Below are 21,203 nucleotides of genomic sequence, written 5' to 3' on the forward strand. Positions count from 1 at the left end.
CTCTTCTTGGAGGCAGGAGGGAGGTTTGAACAAGGAGGCTGAAGGGAAAGGATGGTGCATGGGCCTACCCTGACTCAGAGGCCTAATGAAAGGTCCAGGGCACAGGTTCGCTGCTGTCCCCACCCTGTTCATCACAAGCACTAAGCTGCGAGGCCCCATGGACCAGACCAGTGGGCACACTCTGACATGACTACAAACCTAGATTTGAAACGAGACTAGTTTTTCAGGCTTAGTGAAGCTAGAATATGTGAGATTCTGCAAGCATCTCTGTACACGGGCTGAATGTCATCAGATCTTTCTCTGGAACTATACTACTTTATTTAACATGCCTATCACAACCATTTGCATATAAGGAGCAACTAGCAAAATATTCAAACTTAGGGAAAACTCCCTTCTTACCCCTTGCGAAGTAACATAGACAGAGGCTATGCAACTGCCTAATAATAGCAATTTCCCAGGGTTTCTGTGGGCAAATGTCTTATTTTTCAGACTGTTACTGTATCCTTCTCTGAAAACCATCTGCCCAAATTACTTAGCATTTTACATAATTTCATTATTTGACTTGAAAAGGTTTTGGAGAAAATCTAAATCTCCAAGTTGGCTCCAGAAGAACCCAGAACTCATGATGCTACAGAGACAAGGACGATGCTGTGTTTTAATACGCGATCCTCAACTGTTTTCTCTCAAAAACCTCATAATCTTGACAAACACAGAGATGAATACAATGGTAGATGTTGCCCTGGGCACTGCTCATGCAGACTGGCACTGCCCCAAGACCTTGACCCCTGACCTTAACAGAAGCAGGGGCCACCGGGAGGAATCGACCCCAGGAGAGAAGGATGGGAGAGGCTCTGAGTACCAGCCAATCCCTAAAAGCTGTGCAGTGGTGAGTGGGTGTGAAAATAGTCACAGCCTGTTCCTGCTTCCATTTCTCCTCTTTCCCCCAGCGACGAAGCATCTGGAATTTCATGCAATAGGACATGCAGTCTGCAGCAGGCAATGCCAGTGTGGGTTCACCTCTGAAGGTTTGCTCTAGGTAGAGGGAAGGTCTTCAGGAGGAGGTTTTCCCATCTTTAGGCAAAGCTGGGACTCCCCGGGCTGGGGCAGCAGTTGGGGGTGACACGGGGAGAGGGGAGGTACCTTCAGGAGCAGCTGGTACTTGGTGATTCTCTGGACAGGCTTAATTAGGTAGGAAGAGATGGAGTTGGCCAGACCATGCCGCTGCTGTATTTCCTACAGGGATGAAAACAGGCACCGTTAGACATGGAGGGGCATGGGTATGTGTGTGTTATGGGAAGAGGCAGGCAGGGTAAGAAGAGAGGAGAAAAGAAACAAGAGTAGACAATTATGAGAAACTGTTCTTTGATGGGGAAAGGGGAGTAGAAAGAGACACTAGAAAGGCCAAGATGCATATATAAATAGAAAAAAAAGGAGAGACGGTGAAAGGGGAGGAGCTTTGGGGAAAGGAAGCAGATCTGTGAACGGAACGGAACTAAGAAGAAATGGAGAAAGACAAAAGTAGAAAAAGAAAGCGGTGAGGTAAATAACAGACAGAAGGGTAAAGGAGAGGTGAAGTAGAAGCGAAAGGAATTAAACCCAGAAGGGAGGAAATGAAAGGGGGATTAAAGGGAAGGCGAGAATAAAGGCAGAGAGCGAGGCTTTGATTTCTATTCCGATGACTCTCGAGTCTTTATCTGCTTGCTCACAGTCAGTCATCTTCTTACAACCGCACAAAGATAGCTCTCTTTTCCCATCCCTCTTCTCTTCAAATTCAACACATCCCAACTTAGAATCACCACTTTTTCCTTCTAACATTTTCATTGTGATCAACGGTACCTCCCTAGTCTTCAGGTCTGCTGAGTTGGAAACCATGGAGTCATTTTCAGTTGTTTTCCCTGACAACAAGGACAGACACGTCTTTCCCATCCATTTTCATTGACACTACCCATCATTCACGTCCAGGATAAGACCATGGCCTCCAGTGCTGGTTGTCCTTGTGGTCTCTCATTGCAGTCCACTCTCTATCTTCTACTCCCAAGACTGAGGCGTTTATGGAGGTTAGAGAAGGGTACACTTTATTCCCTTCCCTCAAGAACCTCATATTTTAGGTAGCTGAGAATACACACACACATAAAATAGAGAGCGAAAAAGGACAACAGAAAGTATTCTTATTGGTCACAGCCAGCGAGGCTAGAGAGGAGACACTGGGTCCAGGAGTGGTCATCGGTGGTCTTATAGAGACAAAGCCTTCATCTGGGGCTTAGAGAATAGGTAGGGGTGGTGAAGTGGAAAGTGGAGGAATGATACTCTATAAAGGGAAAACATAGAAAACAAAGTACACAGGAAAGAATCATTGTGTATTTAGATGGTAACAAGGACCATGCCTGAACGGTGCAGAGGATATACCTCTAGAATCTAAAAACAGTGAAAAATACAGTTAGATAAGCAAGATTTATTTAGGTCATTGATGGGGTTGAGCTAGACTGAAAAATAGGGTTTGATGGTGAGCTTCTCAATGGTAAAGTACGGAACATCTTACTGGAAGAAAAACATGATGAAAGCCATGATTCAGAAAGAGTAATATAAGCCCAATAGCAACATAGGGGGTGGAGGCTGGGAAACAGAGACAGGCCAGTTATGTTACTATAAAAGCTCAAGTGTGTTAAACATAGTTACCATGGTCCAGCAATTCCACTCCTTAGGTACATACCCAAGAGAAATGAAAACATTTGTTCACACAGAAACTTTACACAAGGTTTACAGCAGTATTATTAATAATAGCGACAAGGTGGACACAACCCAAATGTCCATCAACTGATGAATGGGAAAAAAAAACGTGGCCTATCCATACAATGGAATACTATTTGGCCAAAAAAGGGAACGAAGTACTGAGACATGCTACACATGGATGAAACCTTAAAAACATGTGAGAGAGGTCAGTCACAAAAGAACACACATTATATGATTCCATTTTTATGAAATGGCCAGAATAGACAAATTTATCGAGATAGAAAACAGATCATGGTTGCTTAGGGCTGGGGGAGCAGGGCCGGAGGATAAGCTGGGGAGTGATACTTAAAGGGGTAGGGTTGCTTTTTGAGGTGATGAAAATATTCTAAAATTGACTGTGGGGATGGTTGCACATGTCTGTGAATATACTAAAACCATAATCTATTACTCTATATATTTATATCTCCAGGTGTGTGACATGGGGGCTTGCCCTAAGTGAAGATTAGTGAGAACAAAGCATTGGAAGGAATAAAATAAACATTTTAGAGTTAGACAAGATAGGACTTGCTATGCTGCCATAGAGGAGGGTGAAGAAGAGGGGGCGATAAAAAAAACTTTGGCTGGCCAAGTGGCTCAGTTGGTTAAGAGTGCGAGCTCTGAGCAACAGGGTCACCGGTTCGATCCCCACAAGGGCCAGTGAGCTGCTCCCGAATTGAGCTGCCTCTGAGCTGCCATCAGGTGGCAGGATGGCTCAGCTGGTGAGAGCACATGCTCCTAACAACAAGATTGCTGGTTCGACTCCCGCATGGGATGGTGGGCTATGCCCACCCACAACTAAGATTGAACACAGCACCTTGAGTTGAGTAGCTGCAAGCTGCCACCGGGTGGCTGGATGGCGGCTGGACTTGGAGCTGAGCTAGCTGAGCCCTCCACAACTAAGACTGAAGGACAACAACTTGGCTGTTCCCCTTCCCCAATTCCCCGACACTGTTCCCCTTCCCCAATTCCCCAATAACACCTTTAAAAAATAAAAGTAAAAAAAATAAAATAAAATAAAAGCAGAGTTGGTTTAAAAAAAAAATTCCATTTCCTTTCAATTATCCCAGAAAGAAGCAATTTTCTCCCTCTTATCCCTTTTCCCTAGAGGACTTGTTCATGGGTGATGGGCAAAACAGCTGGCAGCTTCACTCTCTTTGGGCAAGTGAACATTCTGAGTTTCTCTGGGGGTTTGGCAGGACAGCACAGGCAACAGGTCAGTGTTCCCTCTCTGACGAGGTTCCCAGCTCTGGAAAGGCTGCATGTAACGCAGTGAGGAAGGGGCTGCCACCAGGGTCTACGTCAGCAAACCAAGCTTATTAATCCATCAGACATCACAGCCTCAGTTCTCATATCTGGAGTGGAAAATTCTGGGTAATGTGAATGTGTGGGCCTTTCCAGGACTTCAATTTTCTGTGTTCTCATTACAATAATGGGTAAGAATAGGCTGCCTTTATTAAGGGTTTATTGCTTTTACAGAATGGGGGCCTCAAGTGTAGACTTTAGGGGATGGTTTCTGAGTGTAGAACTTAGGGAACCCCTTCTGATGTAATGGAAGAGAGTTACAAAGACTATGCTTTCTGGAAAGCTGTGGGAACAATATGAGAGTTTACTGCTTTTCCTCCCCACCTCCAGGACCAGGAACTCCTACTGCACTGGATTTCTGGCTTCCATTGGCCTTTCCAACTAAGGTAGGGGCTCATCAGGCACTGTGTTGGAAATAGAGGATAGGGTGCAAAATTGGGGGTAGATCTGATTTATCAAAGTCGAAAAAATTGGCTGGAAACAGGAATATGAGGAATGTAGGACTAAGGGCAACTACAGTTTCATGTCAGACCCTGTGATGTGTACAAAATGAGCCAGGCAAACCATCAGTCAACCTCACGGTGGGGAGGTATGTGCCAAATGCTATAAGAGAGATGCAAAGTATAATGCGTGCATAAAGCAAGGATTCATGCAGGAGGTAACACTTGACTTTTAAAGCATAGAAAGAATTCTGAAGAGTGACTCTGCATGTGCGTGTGTGTGTGCACATGTACCTGCACGGACAGAGAGGTCATAATCCATTCTCAGCAGAGAGAGTAGTGTGAGCAAAGATAGAAAGCAGAACAACAGTAAGGCATGCTCGGAGCACAGGGTACTACATACGTTCAGAAAAATGTCAGGTGGAAGACAGACACAGTGCATTTAAAACTTCAAAAAGACCCTTTAGGATACATGATTAAGCAAAGATAACAGCATAGAGTATCTAATATGATATCCAATAAACTCTGATACCAAGTTAGAGAAGTGCTTTCTTTGGGTTTTCTGTTTTATCAAATCTAACCTCAGAAATTCCAGTTTGGGACTCTTAGGACCATTCCCATATTAATGCTTCACTTAAAAAAATCATGTATGTTTTTTCTCGTCTGACTTTCTCCCTTCCAGTGTCATTCTTTCACAGAACAGTAAGATCTTTGTAGAATCATTTCTGTGATGGCAACGTCAGGCTAGGAAGATGTTCAGAGGTTTATTTTGTAAACTTGAGCATGGAAACTGTATTTGAATATCTATGTTCCCCACAGGGCATAGCACAATATCTTGCATACAGTAGACATTCAAATATCTATGGAAGGAATGAAAGCAGATAGGAAGAAAGACAGAAAGGTAGATGTTAAAAAGTTCTGGATTTCAAGCGTTTGTCACTTCTGATAGGACGACCAGAATGGCCACCACTGCTACAGTCTATCTCTCACTGAACTCCCCTTTTCCCCTCACTTCTTCTCTCCCTCTTGTTCTTCCCTTGAATCCCGCAATGACCCATTTGATTCTGTTCACTTTAGGTCGCTCTTTGGGGACTACACAGACTTTCCCATCATTCACCAACAGGACTGTGTCCTCATTCAGGACCAAAGGCTGTGACGAGCTACATCCACCGCGACTCTTCTCCTGGTTTCCACTGCGGCACAAGTGCTCAACCCTGGCTGCACATTAGGTTCACCTGGAAATTTCTAAAACTCTCACCGCCCAGCCCAAACCCAGGCCAATCATATCAGAATCTCAGAGGTGGGACCCAAGATCAGTCGTTTTCAAAGGCCCCCAGGTGATTCCAATGTGTAGCCAAGGTTGAAACAATTGCATTAGAGTGGTGATTCTCAAACGTCAGTGGGCATCAGAGTCACTGGAAAGCTGACTGGAAAGTCTGTAAAACTCAGATTGTCGGGCTCCAGCCCTGGAGATTCTGATTCAATAGATCTGGAGGGAGGTGTCCAAAATATGCATGTGCAACAAGTTCTTGGGTGATCCTGATGTTGCTGGTCTGGGGACCACACTTTGAGAATCCCTACGTTTGAGGGAGCTATATATGAAGTGGAGGTGAAACATCTTAACACCTGCATTATAGGGGGCTTCCTCTACCTATGAGGTTTACGACTAGCTCAGGTTGCTGTTCAGGCATGGGGGCAAGTGTGCCTTGTCCAAAATCACAGCACTTGAGATGGGATGGGGTCAAAACCACCAACCAACCAATCAACCATGGCTTTTGTTTCCCTCCGTTGCTTTATCCATGAGATAGAAGTTTAGAGTGGCCAGTAAAGAAAAGTGAGAGACAGAGGATAGTTAAAAAACCATTATCCCAAAGTAGAGAAGCATTTCCTCTTGTTCAACAATGGCTCAAAAATGGAAAGTGGCAGCTTACATCAAAGAAGGTGCCTGCGTGCTCCAGGATCAGCTGGTTGGAATCGGGCTTGTTTTTACAGTAGGTGACATACATCTGAAATTTGTCCGCCTAAAAAGAACAAAGACAATAACAGCTAAGCATCCATTAACTGCTTCCTTCTGTTGACTATGCCTACAGGGCCCAACAAGGGCTGTGCAGTTAAACCCTCAGATACCGTGTTGCACAGGATTATCTGTAGCAAATATTCTGGGCTCTTATGGCCCACGCTCCCCTAACAAGCTTTGGGTAGCTTTTCTCCTATCAGCAGGAGAAACCTCACTGAAAGTGAGCTCATTTTAATACTAGTCTGTGCTAGAAAGAATTAGAAAAACCAATTCACATATCATAACATATTCTGAAGTTGGACGGAATTTACTTAGACATTATCTATCTGCTTTTTTGGACTATCTATAATTGTGTTTCCTTCCCATCTTAAAAATGACAGCATTTGCTCTAAAAAAAAAATCAAAGAATGAAAATGAAGTATGATCTCAGAAATAGATCTGCTTGTACTCCAAATGTCTCCATTGAGGGTAGTTTGTAAGGTGTGTCAAGGGACTATATGCTGTCACCCCCAATTTCGCAAAAGCAATGTTCGGGAGAAAGGAAAGCAGGGTGACCCTTTGGGGCAGGGTCTGAACAACGAGTCTTAACCCGATTGTTCAAGTCAAGAACCTTATGGCTTCGTGAAAACTCATTTGTTATTTCTCTCCAGACCCTCTGGGTTAGTGTTACACACCCTTTCCACTGAGAAAGATGTGTTTATTTTGGCCACCGAGTACTTTTCCCATGTGTGAAATGCTGCCTCTCTTCGTGTCTCCTGAACATTTGGGATGTCCTCTTCTGAAAAAACAGCCTAGATATGCATTAATTAGAGCAGGTTTCTAAATGATCTATCTATCTATCTATCTATCTATCTATCTATCTATCTATCTATCTATCTATCCATCTATCTATCTATCCATCTATCATCTCACTCATTTGATCCTCATGAGAACCCTATGTGGTTAGTTCTATTACAATCATCCCCATTTTACAAATGTGAATACTGAAGCACAGGTTGGTTAAGTAACTTGAAATTCCCATAGTTAGAAAGCGGTAGAGCCCAGGCAAACTGACATCAAGCTTCTTGATCGTTACCATACATTACAAACAACTTTCTACCCTTTACTCCTGAAATACCATATGTTAGGATTATGAGACTTAAGAAAGTAACCTTGGGGTAATTTTTGGCAAAATATGCACATTTTATACAATCACCAAAGGTTTTACGAAACCAATTTTGGGTTTATATATTACCTGGGAGGCATTCATCATTCCCTAAGAAATAATGATAAATCATATTTATGGTTGATTGTAAGGCAAATCCACAAACCTTATGAAATAAGATATTAATACAAAAACATCCCTTCATTTAATGGTGAATCTTGTTTTTTCTCTACATTGGCTGTGCAAGGGGTCATATGGTGTTTATCATCATTAATGTAAAATATGCATGGGCTCATGTATTTAGAGGTAGAAAATATATTAGCACAAAATAAGATGGCAGTCTGAAATGTCCTTCAGAAATGAGAGAATGCCAGGAGGCAAATGTGAAGGTTTCATGAAAAGAAAGCAACTCAGGGCTTGAATTGTGGAACTGACTGTGATATTTATTGCTTGTCAGGGGACTAGTCAATCTCCTAGCTCATGTGACATGCTTCCATCTATAAAATATAAAACAGAACCACAGCCGTGCCTATTCCATAGGGCTGTTGAGAGCATAAACTCTTGATTCCAGAAGGCATTTTGAAAAGTAATTAGCCCATTTTGAGTGGAAGTTACAATTAGATAATTACTAAGTAGTAGAACTCCTGACCCTGGGGAAGGGTTTCCATGTTTAGTTGCACTGAGTGTCCTAAGTGAAATGCCCTGGAGACCTCTGCACTCATATCATGAACCTGACCTCAGAATCACGTGCCGTGGAGATGCTAATGGAGGCTGTTTCCATTTATACAGTCAGAACCTGGTGCATTCAGCCCATTGATGAGGCTCATGACAATAGCTCCAAGAAAAGGAATGACTAGACATTCATCTTGTAGGTCAGAATTAGGGTGGACACCCAAGGAGTCGGTTCTCTATTAAGGAAGAAAATGTAACCCATGGTTTGGTGTTTTGATGGATTCCTAAAATTCGAATTCCCCAATCCTCATCCAGCTTAAAACAAAACCGAAAACAAACCAAACAAAAATTAGTGGACGGAGCTCAAGTAGTTCCTCTACCAAGGATGGTGGTCTTGTTCCAAGCTCCTGATATATCAATTTTAGAAAGTGCTTAGGAAACTTAACAGACATAATGTCTAAGGATTTTTCCCAGAGAGGGCTCTGCTCCTCAGGGAGGGGCTGCTTCTCTCAGACCTGCTCTTGGCCCTTCTCTACAGTCCCTGGTCCTATGATAGAATGTCAGTGACACCAATCCTCAGGCACCGAATAACGATGCCATCCGGTACCATCTGTACTTCTGGAAAGCATGGGACAGTGCGAGAGGAAGGATTCAGGTCGGTTACCCAGGTAACAAAGCAGTGTCCCACATCCTCAGGTAGCTGCTCGTACTTTTCCAGCTCTTTAAGGAAGATGCTGTGAAGGGAGAGAAAGTCTGCATTAGACATATGTGTACTGCTGCCCTCCACCGCACAGAGAATTATGCTGAGGCTAATACAACCCTCCATTATTCACACATGGCTTCTCCACTAAGTGATAATGTGGTGAAGAGCAGTTTAAAATATGTTGGAACTAATTTCATTAAAATTTATATTAACTAATAATAGTGCTACTTAAAATAATTTCCCTTAGGGGTTTATATTTCTCAGGCTGAAAATAGAAATATTATACTTGTGTTGAGCCTTTCATTTTAATAGCAACTATGAATCTATTTTTTATACAAGTAATCTGAGCCTATTGTAACATTTTAAAAATATATAGATATAGATATCAAAAAGAACGAAATAAATATCATCTACAATCCCAGAGATAAAGTGGAAAAATTTTGAATCTTACAATGAGTTCTTTCACCAGTAGCCAGTTTGTGCTAAAAACTATGACTTAATGTTTCCTAACTATGAGTTAATGTTTCCTAATGTAGACAACATTAGGAAAGAAAATTTAATAGGGAAAAAGTTACAATACATTTTAAAGTTGAATCACTACTGAATTATCTGCCATTCTGGATATCTGTGCCATGGCTCCTTTGTGTTAATAAATAATAAAGAGTTGATCATACTGACTTCAAATTAATGTATTAAATAATGGATTTGAGGTCAGAGTATATAAATTAATAGTCAAAGTACAATTTCAGTGATGCAAGATAAGTTCTGGAGATCCACTACATAGAACAGTACCTATGGCTAACAATATTGAATTGTATACTTAAATTTTGCTAAGAGGGTAGATCTCATGTTAAATGTCTAATAACAATAACAATAATAGGAAACTTTCAGAGGTTATGGGTATGCCTATTGCCTTGATGGTGGTGATGGCTTCATGGGTGTATACTTATAACCAAACTCATCAAATTGTATATATTAAATGTGTACAATTTTTCACATGTCAATCATACTACAATAAAATGGTTTTTAAAAAAATTTATTACCATAGGAAACCAGGTGAAGGAACAGGGTGGATGAAGATAGTAGTAGGTGGGACTTCTCAATCTATACTTTTATATTTGAATTTAAAAATTAATTAAAAAATTAAATAAAAAAAATTAAATAAGATATAAAGCAGTTCTGAATTATTGTACTACTTACCGCTACCATTGGAAAAACTAAATTTTATTGCTCTGACTTATTCTATCTGGCTCTATTGTCCAAGCATTCCAGCAGTATCTTTTTTTTTAAATTATTAGTTTCAGGTGTACAAAACAACATAATGATTAGACATTTACACCCCTCACAAAGTGATAAACCCACCTAGTCTACTACCCATCTGACATGGTACAGAACTGTTACAATACCATTAACTATATTCCCTACACTGTACTTTACATCATATAAATATACAGAAGGTACCAAAAAAAAGTATACAAGTGGACAGTTTGGTCACTGTTGCTCAAGCAGTAGTTAGCCTTAATCAGAAGTGTCTGGACACTGATGGTAACCACTTGGAGCACCTCTTGTAATTGCAGAAGTCAAACATGACTTGTATTCATCTTTTGTTATTGGTATATATTATTACCATGTTAATAGTTCTTTCCTTTCTTAAAATGCGTATACATTTTTTTGCCACCCTCTGTGTATGTGTGTGTGTATATATATTATATATGTAATTATATATCTATTTTGATTACAGTTGACATTCAATATTATTTTATATTAGTTTCAGGTGTATATCGCAGTGTTTAGGCATTTATACAATTTAAGAAGTTATCCCCCGGATAAGTCTAGTACCCATCTGACACCATACATAGTTTTTATAACATTATTGAGTATATTTCCCATACTGTATTGCACACCGCCATGACGATTTTGTGACTACCAATTTGTACTTCTTAATCCTTTCACCTTTCTCAACCATCCCCCCCAACTCCCCTCCCATCTGGCAACCATCAGTTTGTTCTCTGTATCTATGAGGCTATTTCTGTTTTGTTTGTTTATTCTATTATTTTTATTTGTCATATAAGCGATATCATATGGTATTTGTCTTTTTCTGACTCATTTCACTAGCATAATATCCTCTAGGTCCATCCATGTTGTTGCAAATGGTAAGATTTCATTCTTTTTTTTTATGGCAGAGTAATACTTCATTGTATAAATGTATCCCAGCAGTATCTTATCATTACAATTGGTTATGGGTTCTATGTGTGTATTATTGTATTCTTCCTTCAATGACATAGAAAGATGTTTTTGGTTTAAAAAATATATATGTACAATTAAAAATATTTGGCAAGTCATATTTGGAAGGTCAAAATGCTAATAATGATAGGTGGGATCATAGATAACATATATACATATGTATATATACATACATACATATATACGTGTGTGTATATATCTGTACTTAGAAATTTCCTACACTAAATGAGTGTGACTTTAATCATAAGAAAAAGTCACTTAAAAATTTTGCAGACTCCCAGCAGTACCCATTTGATGATAGCATCTTTCCCCTTACATGTGAATTTTAGAGTATCTTGATCAGAATCACAGAGCAGGAGTAATTAAAATGCAATTTGAGCTTCTGAAATGCACATATGAAGCACTCAAAATCAATAAAATATCACATCTACTACTTTTAGAAGAATTGCAGGCGACACACATATATTTAGCATAACTTCTAAAACAGAAATAGGAAAAAATATTATATAATGCTATAATTGAGGATTAAACCTTTTTCAAGGCCAAAAAGGAAATATCCTTTGCAAAGAGAAGCAATCTGGCTCATTACTGGATTATTAATATGTGAATTCTGCAAAATTTCCATAACATATTAATATATTAATATAATATTAATCTATTTTTAACCTATATTTTTATTTCTGGAAGTGAATTTTAAAAGACTTTTACTATGTGTCTCTTTTCCACGAGAAACCCTAAATAATATAATGTATTGGGTTGTCGGAAAAGTCATGACATATTTTTTCTGTTTTTTGTTGCAAAAATGCGTCACGACTTTTTCTTTTCTTTTTTTTTAATTGGGGAATTGGGGGGTGGAAACAGCGCTGGGGAATTGGGGGAAGGGGAACAGAAAAGTTACTGTCCTTTTGTTCTTCAGTCTAGTTGTGAAGGACGTTGCTTCACTGGCCCAAGTTGGCACCATCATTGCGCTCTTCCCGGGCGAGGCAGATCAGTCGCCGGCTTCTGAACAGCTGCTCATGGTGGCTGCTGGCCACTAACGCTGGCTGCTGGCTACACACGGTAGCCCATGACAACCAACTGCAGCAGTGGCTGCAGCCTATGCCGTCGCCCACGACTCACGGGAGCCCAGCTCCAAGTTGAGCTGTTGTTCAGCATCTTAGCTGTGGAGGGCAGTGTCACTGGCCCTCATATGTGGGATCCGAACCGGGGCCCTCTGGCCTCCCAAGCCAGCTCTTAGTCAACGCACCACTTGGCCGGCCCCGTCATGACTTTTTCAACAACCCAATACAACATCTTCACAAGTAGCTTGTTTAGAAGGCGTTGAGAGGTTCTCATATCAGCCTTCAGTATAAATCTCAGTGACAATGAGTGGAAATCCAGTTCTGAGCCATAGTGGACTGAACAGAGCCTGGAAATGGGGACTGGAATGGCTTGGCAAGTGGGGGGAAGAGAATCTGATGAGCTATTCTACGACAGAATAGAGAAAGGAGAACCTAGTAGGAAGAAAGAACTTTGAAGAAAAGAGAAAAAGGAAAAAGGGGAGAATCTGGGGGCCGTGGGCACCAGGATAAGTGCTCTCAGCTTTCAGGAAACCTCCACTTCCCCACTCTCAGGATCTTACTCTGGCCCCCTAAATTCTGACTTCCATGGTACATAGGCCCTTCTTTTTTAAGGGTGATCAATCAATAGTAAAACAGTCTGCATCATGGCATTCCAAGCCGGAAAGAAAATTATATTTTTGTTTTAGGAGTTGCAAGGATACCCATGATGACTCAGGGAGACTTTTCCTCTTTCCTTGACTTATGACTCAAGCCTGCTCACTTCAGAATAATTTTTGGCAAACAGTGGTAATTATACCCACAGAACTGATCATTCATCGAGACACTGAAGACAGGGCCAGCAACTTTATTTAAGAGCCTGGTCATTTAAATAGGACCCTGACTTTTTTGTGATAGCTATGAAAAGCCTATGAGAGGATACTCAGTTTGAAAATCCTCAAGAAATGAAAGCACTATAAAATGAAGTAACTGCATAGACTATTACGCCTACAATTACTGCTTGTCTGGAAAAGGGAAGTTCTAACAGCAGCCGCCACTAGCCCACCCTTCCGCTGATCCACGTCTTTCCTTTCCTCCCACCAGGGGGCGTGTCTTCCAAAGCCTCAGTTTTCTCACCTTTAAATAACAATGTTGTGGGGTTGTTGTGAGGATTTAATAAATCCCCATAGTTAAAGAACCCAACCCGGTACCTGGCATGTAGTAGGCGTTAAACAAACATTCGTTCTTCAAGATGGGTGCTTTCCAATCTTAACAAACTCATGCTCTCTTTGATAAACACATAGTATATCTCACACTCTTCTTCACTCCAAGAGACTTATATTGAGGGAGCTCTCCCCACCAAGCCTCTGCTAAAAAATCTGTAGCAGATTACCTTCCCCGAAACCATATCCTGCGAAAATCTTGACTGGGTTTCAATGCAAACATTAGATTCCAAGGTCACATACCATTTAAGTTTGGGAAATGCTGGGGGTAAGCTGGTTTCTTTACTGCAGGACTTCCAAAATCCTATAATATGATGAGGTGCATTATAAATCTCTGAAGTGATATTGTGTGTAGTGCTTCCCACCTTCTTTGCAAATGGAACACTTTTGGTGGGAGTATCAGGCTTTGTCTCAAGGAGCACAGTTGAAAAACCCTAGTTGGTGGTCCCCACGCCTGGCTGTGCACTGCCCCCTGGGGACAGGGTCTGAGTACGTGCATTGGTTAGAAAAGCTCCCTGGGTAACCCTAATGCATCCAATCCTCAGCCCAGCATTTGAAGGCAACTGCCCCAAAGTCCAGAGTGCTTTCAGGTGGCAGATTCTGCACTGACTGCTTATGATTGAAGTTTTAAATAAAAAAGATAAAAATTAAAAAAAAAACTATCTTGTGCTGGGTATATGAATTCATAACTTGGAGTAAGATATTTACTACCATCTCAATGTATTGGGTTGTCGGAAAAGTCATGATGCATTTTTGCAACAAAAAATTAAAAAAAATACGTCATGACTTTTCCGACAACCCAATAACTGCCGAAGGCAAGTGGCAACAGTAAACTCCATTTTGCTTTTTAATTTGAAGCTTATGAAGATGACAGATGATGTAAGTCTGATTCATATCATTCCACCTACTTCAAACAGACACGATGAATTTAAATGAAAGCACAAGGGGTCACAACTCTCTTCACAAATGATGGCATATTCTACCTCAGCTGGTCTATAGCAACACCTTAGTACTCACCATTTCAATAATTACACGTGTATGTAATAAATCACAGGAGAATGAGCAAAGCAAGTAGTTTAAGTGTTGGTGTAAATGTCTACCATTCTTTCAGAAAGGAATAAAACTTTTAAAGAAATGTCTAGATCTAAGCAATGTCATTCCTCTTTTAAATTATTACAATGCAATATACTATGCAGTCTCTTTGCGAGGAAAATGCTTCCCTCTGGTTTTGTACAGAATCCCCGGAAATGAAACCTCCAGCACTTATTGATAGAAAAGCTTTCTGAGGTTTGTCATTAAGTGCTATGGAAACAGCACCATTCCAATGGTACCCTGAGTCATTTTGATTTTGTTATTCTCTCCACAGATAAATTCAGTCTATAGTCTCAATGCTTCCGGAGAAGTGCATCCTTCACTGAGGGGCTCACAAGGTGGTCCTGCAGACAGACCTTTACATCAGGGTGCAGCCTGCATTTATAGGGGAATATTGGATGACGTTGTATGTACACGTGTGTGTGTGTGTGTGGGTGAGGATGCACGTGTGTGCACTCTCTCATGCATGTGCACTTGTTGGAATGCCAGAGGTGGTGAGAGGGGAATGAAAGTGGGGGTTGTGGCAAGGGGGAAGAGAAGAACAATAAGAAAGCTGCATCAAGTTGGAGGTAGGGTGGGGAGAAAGGCATCAGGCTCACTTATTTGCAGGAAGCCAGGACATCGCCTTCTTATCAAAGCAGGGCCGGGGTACTGCTTCCAAACAAGTGGATCTAGAGCTCATGTCTAAAGAACCCGGTAGTGCCTAGGCGGAATCACAGCCCACCCTCTAAGAGGCTCTAGACTGCAGGTGTAAAGACAGCTGGTTGATATGGGAGAAGTTACTAAATGAATGGAGTGTCACATGTGCTCCAGGGAAGGTAAGGGATTATTCATGGAAGAGCTTCAGCACAGTGTGATCCCGCAGGCTGAGCCATGAGAACCACCACCTGGCTCTGTCCCTTCATCGACACCCACAACCTCAGCCTGCATTAGAGACGAACGGGACAGGTGTGCATGGCTGGACTCCTAGTCACCATATCCCCTGCCTCCAACCTCAAGCAGCAATTTACCTGGCTGCACTGCTACCTGTTGAATAGGTTTTGCTAATATTTTCTGATTTTGTTTACCTTGTGTGATCAGATGAACCAAAATGTATCTGCATAGATATATAACAGGTTTAATGTTAACATAAAGTACAAAAATTAACCTCACATTTAATGGTATACATATCCATGAATGTGCTGTTTAGCAACTAGGCATGGGTGCTAAGCAGTTAGTGTGTACAACTAAAACTAACATTACTTTGACACAATACATGTTTAGGCTTGGTCTTGCCTCGGGTGTTCCCCAGTATCTATAACCAGCTCGCTGAAAAAAACAACAAAAGCACAGCTGAGTTTTCACACAGCCTTTCTGATGGGTTCTATAGAGCCTGCAGTTATCCCTTCACGTGTGGGTTTAGGGCCCAAGAAAAGTCATGACAGGCCTTCTTTTTCCTCTTTCGCTGATAGTTAATATTTAAGAAAATGACCATGTGAGGTAACAGGGAGTCAGGAAGAGCTGGATTCTTTGGCTGAGCTACTAATTGGTTTGGGCAGGTCACAAACATTTATAAAACAAGGAAGTAGAATAGATTATCTTTAAAGGTTTTCTAGGCTTTTATATTTTGTTGTTCTATGGTTTTCTGTAAATGGGATAAAACTAATACCAAAGGCATTTGGAAGGTGGAGGGTGGGGCCGGGGAGGAAAAGCATAGAAAACAGGGAATGTGCCTGTTTTAAGCAAGGGGTGTGTGTGTGTGTGTGTGTGTGTGTGTGTGTGTGTGTGTGTGTGTATGGAAACTGATTCATTTCAGGTAATTAATATAATGGTATAGGACCTGAATGACATAAGTGTGGAAGAAATAGATTGAAGTGGTCCTCAAATTTGGGGATCCAAAGAAAGCTGGTTAGGTATGAATCAAACCAACCACACCTGGCGGTCCCCACTGTGGTCTATGGAGTGGGGGGAGGGGAGACAGCACTGATTTGGGAGACCAAATCCTGGGAATCTTTAAAGCTGGGGGTGGTGAGGTGGGGGGCGGGGGGGACATTAGGCAAGTCCTCTCTGGGTCTCAGTGTCCTTATCTGTAAACGGACATGGTTGTACTTGATGGTGTAGAAGACCCTTCGAGCCCTGACAGCAGAGACCTCATAAAAATGTGATTGCTCAGACTCAATATGACCACCTCTTCAAATGACTGAAATGGAAAAAGTTCGGATTTAACTGAAGGTGATGAGTATTTTAAACAAACAGCTGTCATCACCAAAGCTGAAAACTCTTAATAATCAAGGCAAACTGAGAAGAAATGATTTTCCTGAATTACCAGTTGTAGGTTAGCTCAGGGGTCAGCAAACTTTGAGACGGAACGTACCCAAAGAGCCGCATGTGGCTCGCGAGCCGCAGTTTGCCAACCCCTGGGTTAGCCAAAGTGAGGAGACTGTGTTAACAGAAGCATGAGTGTGTGGGGGATCTATTTATGGAATAGACTATCTCATCTGAGTGCTCCTGGAGTGCTTAGCAAAATGCAACAAAAGTAGATCTAGTTCTTGTACAGGTAAGTTTCATGATCTTTATATTTAGTTCTGTTGAAGAGATGTAATACAAAAATGTGGAAAATGGAGGGTTAAAATGAAGTAGCATTGCATTTGAACCTCCAATTTGGGTTAAAACTGCTACTTGTAGGTATTCAATTCTACATAGCGAATTGTTCTTCTTTATAGAAATTTTGGTGCTTGGGAATTTCTGAAACACACACACACACACACACAAATTAATCTTGGTTGTCATTTTTCAAAATGACAGCATTTAAAAGGATCGATACCATATCACCCTTGGTCTAGGTACTAATTTCCTAATGACTCCGCTGATTGGGTTATCAAGGCAGTGTCAGTCTCAACCCCCTGCCTCTCAGTCAACCTCGGTGCCCCTCTCTGCTTCCCTCCCTCCCTCCATCTCTGGAGTAGAGGCAGGTAATCTGAGTTATGCACTAGAAATGAGAGGAGTATGTTTCTCTGTTAGATAGCACTTAATTGTAACTTGGGAAAGATGCAAACAATGGTGATTAAAAAGAATCCTCGGAAATTTTCAGGTTAAAAAATGATGAGTTCAGAAAAAGAGCCCTGAGGAGCAAACAGGTGTTTGGATCATTGTATGGTCCTTCCATTAAGAAGCTCCCAGGAAACTCTTTCATTCTGATAGTCAATTATTTTGCTGGTCTAGAAGCTTCTGGTAGTGATGGGGGGTGAAAAAATCATACCTAATGGTTTCCTTTGTCTTGAGACTTTCACAAAAGACTGAATTATGACTTGAGACATTAGCCATAAGTCTGCAAACAGTAATTCTATTTTTAATCTATCCATCCATCCATCCATCCATCCAACAAATATTTACTTAAAGTTTCTTGTGTGCCAGGCACTGGGGTTATGCAGTGAAAGACAGGGTCTCTTATGGAGTTCACAGGTCCTACATTTTCAACATTGCCTTAATTGCCATTTTATCTCTTATTGATTAGAGGTTGTAGAGGTGTTATGCTTTCTCCATTAATAAAAAGTTGTATGGCATAAGCAGAAAGCATACATTATGAGTAAAGCCTTAGCCCTCAAGGTCCTGTAGGGAATTAATATACAGCTTGATTTTCTTGGATGTTCCCTGAAATTGTAATTTAAAATATCAAATTTTTTTTTTTTGGTGGATAGCTTTCCAAATGCATTACAGGGTCTCTTGCTTTTTAATGCAGCATATATAAATGATTCAGGGTTATTACTAACATTGATTATTGTGCTATCCTTTAAGACAGTGGCTGTGCTAGGCTCTATATCGGAATACAGGATCCTTCATTCCAATACTGAGTAGCCTTTGACCGCTATGTTTGTTTTTTTTGGTTCTTTTGCCTATTTTTATTGCAGTTTGTCTGCTTCCCTGTCAGGTTTTACTTTATGCTGCTGGTCTCAAACTGTTCTTGATTCTTATTTGCTCCTTCTAAATTGCTATGGGCTTTGAAACAATCCAACCAAGAGGTAAATGGTTTTTAGAGAGAATCGAAAAGTGCTTCTGAGAAAAGATAAAAACTTTATCTTTGTGATATCTCTTTTGGTTGCTCAGAGGCTGGTTTTTATTTTCTTCTTGTTTCTTTATAATGTTACAAATAGGCAACATTTGCTGAGTAGCTGTGTTCTTGACAATTGAATTTATGCCTCTACAGAGTGCAGTATTCTATATGGTTTAACTTGACCTTGTTAAAGGGCTTCTTAGAACTATATTTTGTAATTGGTAGATTAATTTTCAGCTATGTAAAAAACTACCAAACTGCTTACTGTAGCTTACTAGGGTGATATCGTGAAACGAGGTAAGAGACACGGTTATGGTAGATAGTTTGCTACAATCGATCAATTTTGAAATGAATATCCTTTCCCTTTATACACTGATTTGGCAAAAGCAGGGCTCACAGGGAGGGCACGCTGTGATCTCTTGACTTCTCCACTTTGATGCTTAGCCAATTTGCTGAGATGAGAAAAGTGAGACTTGTTGACTCATCCCAGAGATCATAAATCAGAAAAGCAAAGCAACATGATTATAGCTCACCAGTCCCATGTCTGGGGAAGTGGGATAGTGCTGAGCTGGGCTCAGATGACAGAATTTGATATCAATGGTAAAAAATGGCTTTATTAGGGTCTTATTAAAAAGGCATAAGGAGAGACTATTTCTATGTCTGGAGATTTCCAGACAAACCAAATGGAGAGTGCTAAAATTTGTGGAAAAAATAAAATAAAAAAGACTGGGAACTCTTAAGTTCTCCAGAAAGTTAGAAGGGCTTTCCCCCCCCCGTCCAAGAGCTTACTGTTTTCATAATCTGACAAGGTTACCATGTTATGGGAGCTACACATTTTATATTCTCTTTAAACCGATGCCATTTGATGACATAGCAGGGGATTCATCATCAGGAGTTGACAAGAGAGGAAACTTATCTAGACCTTTTGGAACTCAGGATCCTTTTACACCCACTATTGCTTGCCTCCTAGTCATTCTTAGCAAAGGGCCAGTCTGAGGTCTCATCTCTTAGAGCTGGGCTGTCCAATATGGTAGCCACCTGCCAACTAAATCTATCCAATTGAATAAAGTTAAAAATTCAGTTCTCAGTAGTACTAGTCACGTTCCAAGTGTTCAATAGCCACACGTGTCTAGTGGCTACTGTATTGGACAGCACAGACATGGGACATGTCTATCACTGAAGAAAGCTCTACTGGGCAGCGCTGTTCTAGAGTCCTGCCTCAGGTTGGCTGCTACACATGGACACTTGGCCTTCTCAGCAACTCTTGGACTGGGCAGTTCTATCTCCAGCACGACTGCTTACCTCAGTAAAAGCCTTGACTAGCCTGACCCTGGGACTTCCTCTGAATTGTATCCCACAACATTGAACCTCTACCTCTTATCTCTTCTCTGGAAAAAGGTCCGGAGAGAGCTCTACGACTTAATACCAATATACTCCTTGTGTCTTGAAATTCCCTATTTGATTGATTTTTAATTTTTAATTTTATTTTGATTTCTTGGATGACATTATCTTACTGGGTTTTATTATAGATTTCAGTCGTATTCAGTAATGACATACATTTCAGTGTAGACACTTTTCAACCTAGTTATCCTAGTTAGGATTGGTTTAATCACAGGATTACAAAAATTTGCATACTTCATATGGGTCATTAACTTCTTCAGGTTTCCTCATAAACATATAAAATGTTTACAGACAGATCTTTCAAAGAAGGATTCTGGTTGTGGGGGAGAATTTTTTCCCCTAAATTCTCACCCCATTTGTCTTTTAGAAACTGAGTTATTTCTATTAGTTGGTTACATAAACTAATCAACCAATGTTCTTGCTGACCCTCTGCTAACCATGGAATATGTGGTTTAGTGGGCTGTGGAAAAGATACTTAAACTAAATTGGGAGCTGGACAAAATGAGTTGTGAGGTTTTAGGGGTTTTAGGGCTCTACGATTCTACTTACTTCAACAAAACAGAGTCAATTGATGTTCTCCCCTATAAGCTGTTAAAACATGTGTCCTGTTAGGTATTTTGATTATCTATCTATCTATCTACCTACCTACATTTTCTATGTTGTTTTGGTTGAAAGTGGGGATGATAGCATAGTTGGGGATGGAGGAAATATTTAGGTTGAAAGAAAACTTCAATGGAATTTGAAACCTAAGGGCCACAAGGTAGGAAGTTTAGCCTGAGACAAATTCTACTGTCAGGATTCCCCACAGTTTTAAGGAGGAGCTACTTTTGTTTCCCCAAAGCCTGGTTATCATTCTGATTGGGTATGAAGATGCTGCCAGTTAGCTCCTTAGAGGAACACTGCTAGATACTTCACTTTCCACTAGGAATTTTGGACAATCGTGGAGAAAGGTGGGTGAATGAGAAAAAAAAAGTCTGACAGCAACTGACATAGAAAATTTCACAGGTACTAATTTACTAGGTGAGGTTTAACAATTAACACTGATTGTCAGTTTTGATCTGTTTATTGGGAAGCCCTGTTCGTGGGTACGTATTGCACTAAGTGTGCTCCGTTTGAACCCTCCACCAAC

At 40.8% G+C, this 21,203-nt stretch overlaps 1 protein-coding gene across 24 annotated transcripts in view; it reads right to left on the minus strand.

Moving 5' to 3' along the window:
- KALRN (kalirin RhoGEF kinase) overlaps positions 1-21,203 on the minus strand; it is a 655,970-nt gene that overhangs the window by 216,053 nt on the left and 418,714 nt on the right. For all 24 annotated transcript variants that reach the window (XM_019652336.1, XM_019652320.1, XM_019652304.1 and 21 more), the window contains 3 exons: positions 9,009-9,078; positions 6,443-6,532; positions 1,141-1,233 (listed from right to left, as the gene is read on the minus strand). In XM_019652336.1, the coding sequence (XP_019507881.1) occupies positions 1,141-1,233; positions 6,443-6,532; positions 9,009-9,078 (253 nt within the window). The remainder of the gene's footprint in view (positions 1-1,140; positions 1,234-6,442; positions 6,533-9,008; positions 9,079-21,203) is intronic.

The sequence above is a fragment of the Hipposideros armiger genome, unplaced genomic scaffold (genome assembly GCF_001890085.2).
Source record: "Hipposideros armiger isolate ML-2016 unplaced genomic scaffold, ASM189008v1 scaffold_8, whole genome shotgun sequence".
Classification (NCBI taxonomy): Eukaryota; Metazoa; Chordata; class Mammalia; order Chiroptera; family Hipposideridae; genus Hipposideros; species Hipposideros armiger.